The sequence below is a fragment of the Zingiber officinale genome, chromosome 7B, assembly GCF_018446385.1.
Source record: "Zingiber officinale cultivar Zhangliang chromosome 7B, Zo_v1.1, whole genome shotgun sequence".
NCBI classification, from domain to species: Eukaryota; Viridiplantae; Streptophyta; class Magnoliopsida; order Zingiberales; family Zingiberaceae; genus Zingiber; species Zingiber officinale.
Window position 1 is genome coordinate 29,961,235 of NC_055999.1, and position 12,765 is coordinate 29,973,999.

Below are 12,765 nucleotides of genomic sequence, written 5' to 3' on the forward strand. Positions count from 1 at the left end.
TCTCATTATCACCGGTGATGATGATATCATTGATATAGATAATAAGAATGCTGATCTTCTTTCACGAGAGATTTTCACAAATAAGGTATGATCTGCTTAACATTGAGCATATCCATACTTTGTCACAGATGTAGCAAGCTTATGAAACCATGCCTTGGGAGATTACTTAAGACCATATAATGACTTGTGAAGCTTACATACATTGTTATGGGTGCCAAGGTTGGGAGCAATTTCCATGAGAACTTCTTCCAAGTCACCATTTCAAAAGACGTTTGACATCTAGTTGGTGTAAATGTCAGTCCTTATTTGCAGCCAAAGAGAATAGGATTCTAATAGTGTTGAGCTTGGCCACTGGAGCAAAGGTTTTTGGTAATTGATGCCAAAGGATTGTGCGAATCCCTTGGCTATTAGACGTACCTTTTAGTCTTTCAATTGTACCATCAACTTTGTGTTTGACTTTAAAAATCCATTTGCATTCAATTGCTTTTTTCCCTTTGATAGTTCACAAACAGATCATGTACCATTCTTTTGTAGAACTTTTACTTCCTCATCAACATTTTTTCTCTATCCAGGGTGTTTGAGAGCTTCATCAATGGTGGTTGGAACCTAAATATTATAAAAGGTGGTGACACACGTCCGATAATTTGGGGACAGTTCTTCATAAGAAATAAAGTTGGAGATGGGATGCATCGTGTAGGATCTAATTGCCTTTGTCAAAGCAATTGGAGTGTCAAGGTTATTATCCATGGGTGAAGTAGATTCATGATTGAGTATCGTATCTGAGTGAATGTCTATGGGAGTTGGATCCGGTTTTCACTCTTGAATTGGTGTTGAATGTGACTTTTGTCATGTGTATACACGAAATTGCTTCACTGCGGGAGGAGTTGATGCGAGGGAATGAGATGTGACATAAGGGGATTGGATAGAGAGTGAATGATGGTCGATTCCGGAATAGTGTGATGGATGATGATATTCACTCAGATTCCCTTCTTGAATATCATAACCGGAGTAGTATGACTATTGTTCAAAGAAAGTAACATCCATGGTGTTGTAGGTTTTCTTGGTGACAAGTGAGTAACATTTGTAACTTTTTGGAATGGTGAGTAGCCAAGGAAAATGTATTTGGTGGATCTTGGATCAAGTTTGCTACGAATGGGATGGTGGATGAATGATGTACAACAAAATACGTTTGCATGAATGTTTTGAGAGATTATCTTGGTGTGGAGGTATGATTTGAGAAGTTGAACCAGACTATGAAAATTGAGAATTCGAGAGGGAGAATATGATAGGTGGCTATGGAGACGGCATCATCCCAAAATTTTGTTAGTACATTGGAAGAGAACATGAGTGAGCGAACTATCTTGAGAAGATGCTTTCAATTCCATTTTTTGAGTGTCGACGCAGGAACTAAGGTGAATGATGCCACTTAAGGATAGAAAAGCGCCAAGATTCGAGGCAAAGTATTCCTTGACATTGTCGATTTTGAGTGTACCTGAATAGATGTCTGAAACTAATTTTGAATCATAGAATCGAACTGTTCAAATATGTGACTCACTGCAGATTGATCCTTAATTAGAAACAACCAAGTTAGGCGAGTATGATATGAAACTAACCAACAATTTCCCATAAGAGTTTTAATACGGGATGGTCCCAAGTGTCAATGAGCGAAAAGAGTTTAGATGGTTTGTAACTTAAGCTTGGGCATGAGCAGCAAGTTGACATAACTCACATTGAAAAGAGCTAACATTTTCATTAAGAAATAAGTTTTGAAACATTTTCACAGCATAAATAAAGTTTGGATGACCAAGACGGTAGTGCCATAACATGATTTCGACATATTTATTGTTGGAAGAGGTAGAGTGGTAGCTAGTTTAATTTCCGCAATGAGGTGAAGTCTCATGAATAATGTAGAGTCTGGAGCATGATTCAACACTGCCAATTGTCTTCCCTGTTTTCTTATCTCGAGGAGAAAATTTAACAATCAAGTCAGCTTTCCTATGGACAATAGACTATAGTTCAATGTGGGAATGTGAAGGATTGTTTTCAAGTATATATTTGGTGTTATCGTTACAAAACCAACGCCGATGATTTTTGCAACAGGCCCATTTGCAACACGACTAGTGGAATTGTTTCAACATCAAACATAATTATGGAGGGATATACACCCGTCATGTGATCCGATGCGCCTAAGTCAATATTGCTTCATCTAAGAGACCTGTTTATATTTAAGGTATTAGGGAAACTACCTTCGGTATGGGTTTGGGTTTAATAGCCAGTGGGCTCCAGATGAGCTGAGGCAGTAGTGGGACTTTCTCGCCAAAGGGATGAAATTTCAAATTGGGTTTGATTTTTAGTGGGCCTGTGCTAGGAAAAGAACCCAACTTGATTCTCAGTCTTCCCATGTCTCGCTGCCACGCAACATCTTCATCAGTAAGTCAATCTGTTCAACGCTGAAGGGGTTGGTTGTCATGAGCTCCGACGACTGATTGTGGGTGATGTGAGATCGCGGGTGGCGTTTCAACTTGGGCTTCTAGTTGTGTGGCTTCCCGTGAATCACCTAACATTTATCTTTGGTGTGCTTAGCTTTGTGACAATGGTCGCACCAAGGACAACCATGTCGCGGTTGGCTGTCTCCACCATTTTGTCGAGGCTCGTGACTGTCACCATTGAGTCAGGCTGGAATCAATGAGTCACAAGTGCAGAAGCTTCAACAGCAGTAGTTGCTCCAGCATAATCTTTTTTCGGCTTTCCTCATGACGGACTTCAACAACCGCCTCACGCACGCTAGGCAGTGGTTTGAAGCTGAGAATGCTGAGCGTATGTTCTCCAGTGAGGAGTTTAACCCATACAAGAACTTGAAGGTCCTCCTCTTCTCATTGATTTTCTGATGGAGTTCGGCGTCAGTTTTACCGGTCCATTGGTGAACATCAAAGATGTTGACTTGTTGCCAATGGCGAGAAAGGGTGTTGAAATATTGTGTATCAGATACCTCACCTTGTATAAGGTCGTGAATCTCACATCCAACGTATTGTCCGAATGTGAGTACGTTTCCTTCATAGCTTCCCATATATCCTTTGCAGATTGGCGGAGAAGAAACTTTTCTCTTCTTTGGTCATCGAATATATCAGCCAAGACATCACCATGTGATTCTCAGCGTTCTAGATTTTATATTTTGGGCCTATGGGTGAGGGCGGGACAGAGCTACTGGTGAGGAAATTCTCTCTCCCTATGTTGGAGATATACATCCTTACGGACTACGACCATCGAAGATAATTCAGAGTGTAGAGTTTGTGGCTAGTGATATACGAGCCTTCAACTCCGATGAGAGAATTAGGGGTTGACATGACTTTCGTTTTTTGTTGTAGTTAATGGGCGAGAATAAGACTGTGGTCACCGAGAATTTGCTGCACTTGAAGAAAGATGGCCAGTGGCTTATTGTGCCGGAAATAGCCTTTGTGACATAATAGATTCAATGGCAGATTGCTGCTCTGATACCATGAAAATTTTTGCTGAGGGAGAGAGAAAGGAAGAACTAGTATTGTATTTCTTAAATTCTTGATTAAATTATGTACATGAGGATCATTGCTATTTATACACTTCTTCCCTACTTATTTATGGAATCAAATAAAATCTGCTCATAATGTTTAATCAAATAAATTTAATCAAACTATCCATATTTATAATATATTCTACAATAGAAGTCATCGCCTAAAAACCAGGTGGCCCACCTATTGATACTTCATTGGACGGTTCATACTGCCTATACTAGCACTAGCTGATCATCTTCATTATTGATTCATGTTTGACCACATAAACTAGCAGATATAGACCGGAATTCAGACTGTAACCCAAACTTAGTGTTCTGTTAGACTTAGATGTGAAAATAAAGAGTACTAATTTATCCAGAAATTCTATTCTTGCTAGCATGTCTTTCAGATTTGCATTTTGCATTAGTATGTGGTTTTTGTTATAGTTACTATATTACAGATGTTTGCCACTTTTTAAGCTGTATTTTCTTTTATGAAATAATTGTCATTAAATCATCAAAAGCAAATAAAAAGTTTGTTTTATCTTTTTATATTTTGATGTTTGCTTCCAATGATAATAACCAAATTTTCAATGCAGAAATGTAATGCTTCGTGTGGATGCCAAGCAGGGTGCTCCAAAGGATGGAAATGCACCACTTGAACTTTTCCAGGTTTCTCTTGTCATAATGTGTTCAGTGTATCCATTGTTATACCATATTTTATTTGACATCGAAGCTGCACATCTTGGTTTGATTAGATAACTACGCAGAGACATGTTTTCTAAGTATGCTGATCAGCATCTACACTAATATTGCCTATCATCCTAACCTTCGTTTCCACAAGGTTAATTATCTTAGGCACTTAGCTACTTTATGGCTTCTTTGCTTGTAATATAAACCCACTAGACCCAACAGTCAATGGAATCACAATTGACTTTTGTTTTTCTTGAATTTACTAGCTCAACAAATTATAAAATGTTTAGAGATTTTCAATTGTAAGAATGAAATATTTGTCATTGTAGGATCAAATTCGACGCTAGAGGGAGGAGGGAGGTGAATAATATTACAAATTTTAATGATTAGATAGTAAATAAAAACAATTGAATCAACAGAGTAGCACAGTGGAAATAAGACTGATTCAATCAAGATAAACAGTTAAGCATGTAAGCAATTGATCAATCAATCAGAAGTGTAGACACACACGACAATTATAAAATATAATTCTTATTTCTAATTTACCTTTTAAAGAAAGCCTCTGAAGATGGAAAAAGTTTATCGAAAAAGAATATAAAAATTAAACACAAATATAATCAATATGGCAACACAAAAAAATGAAAATGTTACTCTAGTATTGCCGATCAGAAATGAAGCACAAGTGGTAGCATGCTGTCTTCACAGCACTGAAGGCACAAGAACACTAGAGCACGAGCAGAGATGAAGAGATTGATAGTGAATTGGTGTTCTTCAAGATCTCCCTGGAAGCCCTTTATAGTACTTCGGTCGCCTAGGCTACTCGATCAGCTCGGAAAGTGCTAACGTGGCTATACCTTTTATAGATAACGTTAACGAAGCTCTCCGATCGCTCATAAGCCCTCTAGTTGTCTAGAGAAGGGTCAACCTAATCTTAACCCTACTCGCTCGGATTGCTGATAACGCCATCACCCGGTCGCTTGGAAATGGTCACCCTGTCCCGATACGGTCTCCTGGACCCTTTGAATTCATTCGTCGAGAGTTATCATGAGCCAGTCGCCCCTGGCCGTTGCCTAGAACTGTCGAACTTTACTTCCTTGGAGTGTTTACATGCAATGAATAGGATACAAAATGTTAAGTTACTCGTACTTTGGGTCTAGATGTTCAGCCTCACACTAACTCATCTAGATTGAGGTGCCAAGTCATAGCTTCCAGCTGCTTCCACTTAGACTTTTTTTTGCCCCAGCCTTCAACTCCCAGCTAACTGCACCTGGACTTGATTCACCTAACCTTCGGCTAAGACTTTTGTCTACGAAGCCTTCAGCTCTCATCTGACTCTACTTGGACTTGATTTACCTAGTCTCCAGCTAGGACTTTTGTCTGTAATCATTCAGCTCCCAACTGACTCTACTTGGACTTAATTCACCTAGCCTTCGGCTAGAACTTCTATCTTCTTAGTTCCAACCAAGACTTAGCTCATGTCTAACACCTAATCAAGACTTCAGTTGCCTAACTCCACTAGGACTTGGTCACTGCTTGGCTCCCAACCAAAGGTGTCATTTGTCAAGTAACCTGCACACATGACACAATTTTTTAGATCACAAATAACTTAACTTTAACCTTAGTCATACATAAAAACTCTAGGTTAAATTTTGTGGGGCATTGGCACCAACACCAACACTCATAGTTAAAAAGAAAGGGGAAACAAATCAATTGAAGCTCTTTCTTCTTTCTAATTAAATGTATTGGTAATATAATTGAAAATTACTAAATTAGCTATATTGTAAACTAGTATGATAGCAATTAATCGGAAGAAGAAAAAAGTCAAAATTTGAATATGGTACCAGAGACTTATATAACAAAAAAAAGAAAAAAAAATGAAACCCCAAGTCAAGAAATGTCAAATGAAATTCTCTTTTTTTTTTCATTACATAATAAAGAGTAGATATATATATACATTGTACATTGATTATATATAAAAACTAAAAAATTAGTAAAGAATAAATTAAAATATTTTATTTTTAAATTTGGTTCCCGTATTAAGAGATTTCATATATCAAGGAATTTCCATGATAAGAGATTTCCATCAAAGGATTCCTCGTAACAAGGGATTCCTAAAATAGTTGTCAACTTTCCAACACTCCTCAAGCTAATGAATATGTATCATTCATTCCCAGCTTGGATATAATCGTTGAGAAGTTGTGTCCATTAATTCCTTTTGTAAGTACATTTGCAATTTGCTCCTTTGTAGGCACATAGGGAGTACAATTTCTTTTTAAAGTGTTTATCGATCATAATGTGCTTTGTCTTGTCATGTTGTCCTAGATTATGAGTGATGTCAATGGGCGATTTATTGTTGGAATCCACTTTATCTTAAGATCTTCAAGGGCGATCTTTAACCGCGGTAGTTCACACACACCTTGAGTCATAGCCTTGAACTCTGCTTCTGCACTTGACTGAGCTACCACATTTTAAACTCCATGTGACTAGATTACCGCTTAGGAACGTGCAATAACTTCTTGTGGAATGTCTATGAATCAGAGATCTTGTATAATCTGCATCAATGTAAGCTTCAAGAATAAACTCCTCACCTTTCTTGAATATTTTTTTTCTATATTAGCTTTCAGATAGTGGAGTATCCGTTTTGCAGCTTATAGATGAACTTCTTTAGGGTTAATGCATAAACTGACTGACCACACTCACTTCCGACCGAGTGTGTGTTAAATATATTAACTTCCAAACTAATTTCTGGAACCTTCCTTGTCTACTATCCTATCATCATTCGCCTCTCCAAGTTTGTGATTGGGATTAATCAGAGTTGAAGAAGGTTTTCACACTAATTTATCAGTTTCCTTTAAGAGATCAATCATATACTTTTGTTGGGAAATGAAGATAGCTTGCCGAGACTAGTAACTTCTATCCCAAGGAAGTATTTCAAGTTCTCCCCAAGTCTTTGGTCTCAAATTCCTTTGCCAAATAGTTTTCCAAGGCCTCCTTTTACTTTCTCATTGTTCCCGGTAATAATATGTCATCAACACACTAGAAGAGTAGTAACTCCTCCTGAAGCTGTGTTTGATGAATAATGTATGATAACCTTGACTCTATTTATATCCGATATTGAGCATCACCTTTGTAAACTTGCCTAACCAAGCTCTTGAAGTTTCTTGAGTCCATATAATGCCTCTTTCAATTTGCAAACTTTGCTCCCTTTGATCTCTCCTCCAAAGCCCGGTGGAATCTCCATATATATCTCTTCCTTTAGGTCACCATCTATTGTAAATCTCAATTGAAATTTGCGGCCAAGGATAATAGAAGCCTCACTGTATTCATTTTAGCCACTGGTGCAAATGTTTCTTGATACTCTACTCCATGGGTTTGTGTGTAACCCTTAGTAACCTTTCTTGCCTTGTATCTTTCTATAGACCCATTTGATCTGGATTTCACAAGAAACACCCATTTACATCCCACTGCTCTTTTATTTTGTGGCAACTCTATAATTTTCCACGTTTTGTTCTTCTTAAGTGTCTCCATCTCTATTCTCGTAGCTTCTCTCCACTTCTCATTAAATAAAGCCTTGGATAAGGTATAGGGAATTGGGATGACATTTAAATTTGCTATGAACCTTCTATGAAAATATGTGAAAGGACACTAATTTGGCCAATGAATAACTTGGATATTTAGTGCACTCTTATCCCTTGTCTTAAGGCAATAGGTAAATCATAATTAGATGAAATGAGAGAGGAAATTGGATATGTGCATACCTCATTTTCAAGAGTAGAAGTTGAGTTTTGGACATGTGCATGATCAGATTCTCATGGAGACATTTCAGGTCGTAGGGATGGCTCTTGTGAAGATGATGTGAATTGAGATGAGTAAGACTCTAAGATGGATATGTCAAGAAAGACTAGATTTTCTGCCTTATCTTAATAGAGTCAGATTACCCTTGAAGATAAGGCTGAGAACAAGAGTGTAGTTCCTAAGTCAATGACCCTAGAGTCCTTGAGGCATGTAATCCATGAGAAAGAGACATACCAGAGAATGTTAAGGAATGGGAGCGATTGGTTTTTCTGCAATGTTAGAAACATTAAAGAATATGAAAAAATACCAACTATGAAGGCCAATAATAAATGGACAATGAAAGTCGAGAAGGAGCAAATAGAAACTTGGCAATGAAGACAAAAAAAGGAAAATCTCAAAGGCATAATACCTAGAGCTCTAATACTAGTTTGCACAATTTTGTACATCTTCCTTGTTCTTATATAAGGGAACTAGAGTACTTATCCTCCATTGATCAGGCATTTTTTTCGTTTTCAATATCATGTTAAATAATTTTGTAAGTCATTCAATACCTTGTTTTCCTAAGCACTTCCATACCTCTATCGGAATATCATCTGGTCCGACGGCTTTTCCATTGTGCATCTCATTTAAAGTTTGTTTTACTTCTGAAGCTTGAATTCTACGATAAAAATTAAAATTTCTATGCTCATTTGACCTACTTAAATTACTTAAGTTAAGTTGGTCACCTAAACCTTCATTAAAAAGTTGATGAAAATACCTCTTCCACCGCTCTTTTATTTCTCCATCGTCTTGATAATCAAGTTATACCTCTAAACCTTCCTATGGTATGTACACCTTGGACACGTATATCCTAGAATTAGACTAGCACCTTGTTCCTTTGGTCATGAGTTTTGTTATTTATTCATTGTTCTCTCCTGTCCATTTTGACCATAACTTCTGAATTTTGTTGAAAATGGAGCATTATATAGTGAAATAGATCTGGGAATATTCTCTTTTTTTTTTTGTATAGTTCAGGTCACTTTTATGATTAGTTTCTACTTGCTTTACATGAGAAGCTGACTTTCTTCTTTACCACAAGTATCGAATATGGTTGTCCTTACATTTCCAAATTTTAGGTGGAAATATATCCATTGAAGATTTATTTAACAGAAACAATGTACAGAATGATGTGGGATTACTTTTTCCCAGAAGAAGAACAAGATTCACAAAGACGGCAGGTTAGCTTTGTGTTAATAGAATATTCATTATTTGACGTGGAAGATAGTAGCATAAATAACTTGTGACTGTTCTCTTTTAAAATATGGGGAAAAAAGGAAGTTTGGAAAGTTTCAACCACTGCTGGTTCAAGGCGCCCAAGAAAAAACTTTACTGGTCCTGAAGCAGCATCAACTAGTCAATCTACAAGAGAAGCTGAGGTACCAGGTAGACTTAGTGCAACAACTTTAACATCAGGGAATACTGGATCCTCTGTTGCTGGTTCTCATGCTGATACTTCTCAGGTATTTCTGTTGGAACTTTTTATCCAGGTGTATCTTCTCTGAATTGTACTCCCGCATTTGTTATCAACTCTTAGAATTGTATGTATGCCTAATCAATTAGCAATTGACACAGTTGAGGTTTTGGAAACTTCACCTTTGTATATGTACTGTAAAATAGTAGGCTTAGATATTAATTTCTCAAATTGAGGTCTTTTTGCAGGTATCTAAGTTGCAGAATTTGAAAGCAAATATGATCTGTGGTTCAAATCCAGAGCTTAAACGAACATCTTCATTTGATAAATCTTGGGAGGAAAACACACTGGAATCTGGAGCTAATGAACTTGAATTCCAAGTTCAATCACTGAATAGCTCTTCAAAGAGTGGTCCTATTAACTCAGTGCCAGAAAGTCAGCAAACAGCTAACGAGGCTTCTAAAAATAGACCAAAAGACAGTAAGGCTATTAAGTCTGCCCGTTTGCCTCATGAAGAAAAGAGGGTTGGAAAAACCCATGATGAGAAAAGAGCTAGAGCCCGAAAGATGATGGACTTTCATAATATCAAGATAAGCCAGGTTCTTTAATTTTCTTCCATTTGAGATATAAGACAATATTTGACGGTGTTTCTTGTCATGGTTGATTGCATTAATCTCTTTTTCACCTTTTTATTAAAGGTTGAGTTACAAGTTACATATGAAGGATCACGATTTGCTGTAAATGATTTGAGGCTGCTGATGGACACATTTCACCGTGTTGATTTTACTGGCACTTGGAGGAGACTCTTTTCACGAGTTAAGAAACATATAATTTGGGGAGTTTTAAAATCTGTAACTGGCATGCAGGCAAGTTCTCTAACTACAATAACTGGTGCACAGCATAGCATCACTTTTAGATGCTTTATTAGAACTATTAAAACAACAAAAAATTTAAATCTTTTTGGAATATTTGGTCAGAACTATCTAAATCATTGACTTCCTTTTTCTGCATTAGTGGTTTTCACATTGCAAACTCGACATTAAATGGTTTTTAAGATCCAGATATTAGTCACTAATAAGCTTCAGTTAGTTAAACTGGTAAAATGATTTGTTATTTTGACGATGGATTAGTTTTTTGGTTTGTTTATTACAGTTTATATCACCTTATTCAATGTTTGTTGGAATATTTTCTTTTCTCCAGGGTAAGAAATTTAAGGATAAGGCCCATAGCCAACGAGAAGTGCATGGCAATGCTGTTCCTGATATTGAGCTTAATTTCAGTGACAGTGATGGAGATCATACTGGAAAATCAGATCAGTTTCCTGCATCTTTGTTGAAGCGGCCAGCTGATGAAGGGTTTGTCACTTCCATCAAAGGTCTTTTCAATTCCCAAAGACGAAAAGCTAGAGCATTTGTCCTTAGAATGAGAGGTGATGCAGAAAATGATTATCATGGTGAATGGAGTGAAAGTGATCCTGAGTTCTCACCCTTTGCCAGACAACTGACGATCACAACTAAAAAGCTTCTAAGACGGCATACAAAAAAGTTTCGCTCAAGAGGGCAGAAGAATTCAGGTACTTGTATACTTTAATACGTTCACATGCTATCATAGAGGTAGGGCTGGCAATATTGGGTCTGACATGATACAGCCAACCAACTTGATACAAAACAGTTAGAAGAGAGAAATATTAAACTAATATTACACTACAATAAATAGGCCACCTTTGACCCATTTAATAAAAAAAACTTCTTTAAAAATAGGTAATAGCATCTTACATTTTATAAATTCATTTTGAGGGAAAAAATTATCTTTCATCATAGAAATTGTTGGAAATTTTGTATTTATTTCCTATGATTTTTTGTTGGCACGATTAACATGTTCCACTTGTGATGTATTAATGCAACATGATGTAATTGCCAATTAGAGAGAGAGAGATGCGTTCTTTTATCCCCAGTCCTAGATTTTAAATTTTGCTGGAGGATTAGAAATTTGGAATATACTTTTTTGACAATTCCAATATCTCTACTGTCACCTTTACAATTTTCCTCTTACTGCACCTATTTATGATGCAACCTAAAGTTTATATTGTTCATCTAGGAATATTATTGTTCGACTGTTATTCAGATGCACATTTGCAAACTCTAATACAGATTCTTCATCTATGTACATGTCAGATACCAACACTCAGGATACTGATACTTAGTTCAACTCATATTTTCTGATCACGTGTAAAAAAATTTAAAAGTAGCCGTGCCAAACACTTGGATTCACATTTGTGTTGGATACTCATACCCGAGTCTTGGGTGACAGTTTACCAACGCCTAGTGAATATTCATAGATGCTAGATGTTTCTGATAAAATTTGTGGAACCTCAAGTGGCCTACTAAATGTTTCTGTTCCCATTATTAAGTGATTCATGATGCAGAATTTAATACTGAATTGTACTCCTTATCCACCATCTAACGATTCGCTTTCTTGCTTTTTACAATATTTGGCTTAGACTGATATCAGTATACAACGTTTTATATTCCATGCTTGCGTGATAGTTACAATTTTGTCCTTCTCTGGACTTGTCCAATATAATACACTGAGAATTCCTTTATCTCAATATCCTTCAAAAATTTGTTCTTTTTCCTGAAGGATTAACGCTGCAACGTGAATCAGTTCCTTCAACCCCAAGAGAATCTACACCATTTCAAAGTGAATCGTCTGGAGAATCTTCCTATGAAGACTTGCATGGGTAGAGTGAACATCTGCATGCATTGTTTTACTTGTTGCTGGTGTTCGCTAAAGCCACAACACTATCACTGCCATGATTGTCAAATGATCAAGATTGTGAGTTATAAACTTTGGCTGCCAATTGAAGATGATGAATAATGATAATTTTCGTACAGAATCAAAATGTGGCGCTGAGCAGAGATGAGATATTAGCTTTACGGCACTAATTTCTTTGACAAAATGTGGCAGCCTTCAACTTGTATATATCTTTGAGATGCATTGCTGTGCTTTTAATATCCAATTGTAATTCCAGGCAATCCTTGTATAGAAAGCTATGTAGAATCAACGGGTCCCCTTATTTGTAGACATTTTCTCGGCATATCTTGTGCCTTCATTGTTTTCCCCCCTCGAACATTGTACCCCAAAAAAGGCAAATAAACAATATTAAGGTGGTCGGATATGCAGTTGAGCCTGTTGAGTTGAGTGGGTGTGTTGCTGATATGAAACTGTGAAACTGGAGTCGCTAATTTTTTTATATATATATTCTTGATGATTTATAAGGAAATATTTATTCTTATGTTTA

At 36.8% G+C, this 12,765-nt stretch overlaps 1 protein-coding gene across 1 annotated transcript in view; it reads left to right on the forward strand.

Moving 5' to 3' along the window:
• LOC122005628 (protein SABRE-like) overlaps positions 1 to 12,765 on the forward strand; it is a 67,856-nt gene extending 55,091 nt beyond the window's left edge. The window contains 7 exon segments of the mRNA XM_042560739.1: positions 4,126 to 4,198; positions 9,130 to 9,231; positions 9,328 to 9,513; positions 9,713 to 10,063; positions 10,163 to 10,330; positions 10,665 to 11,037; positions 12,105 to 12,765. Coding sequence (XP_042416673.1) covers positions 4,126 to 4,198; positions 9,130 to 9,231; positions 9,328 to 9,513; positions 9,713 to 10,063; positions 10,163 to 10,330; positions 10,665 to 11,037; positions 12,105 to 12,208 — 1,357 coding nt within the window. The 3' untranslated portion in view covers positions 12,209 to 12,765.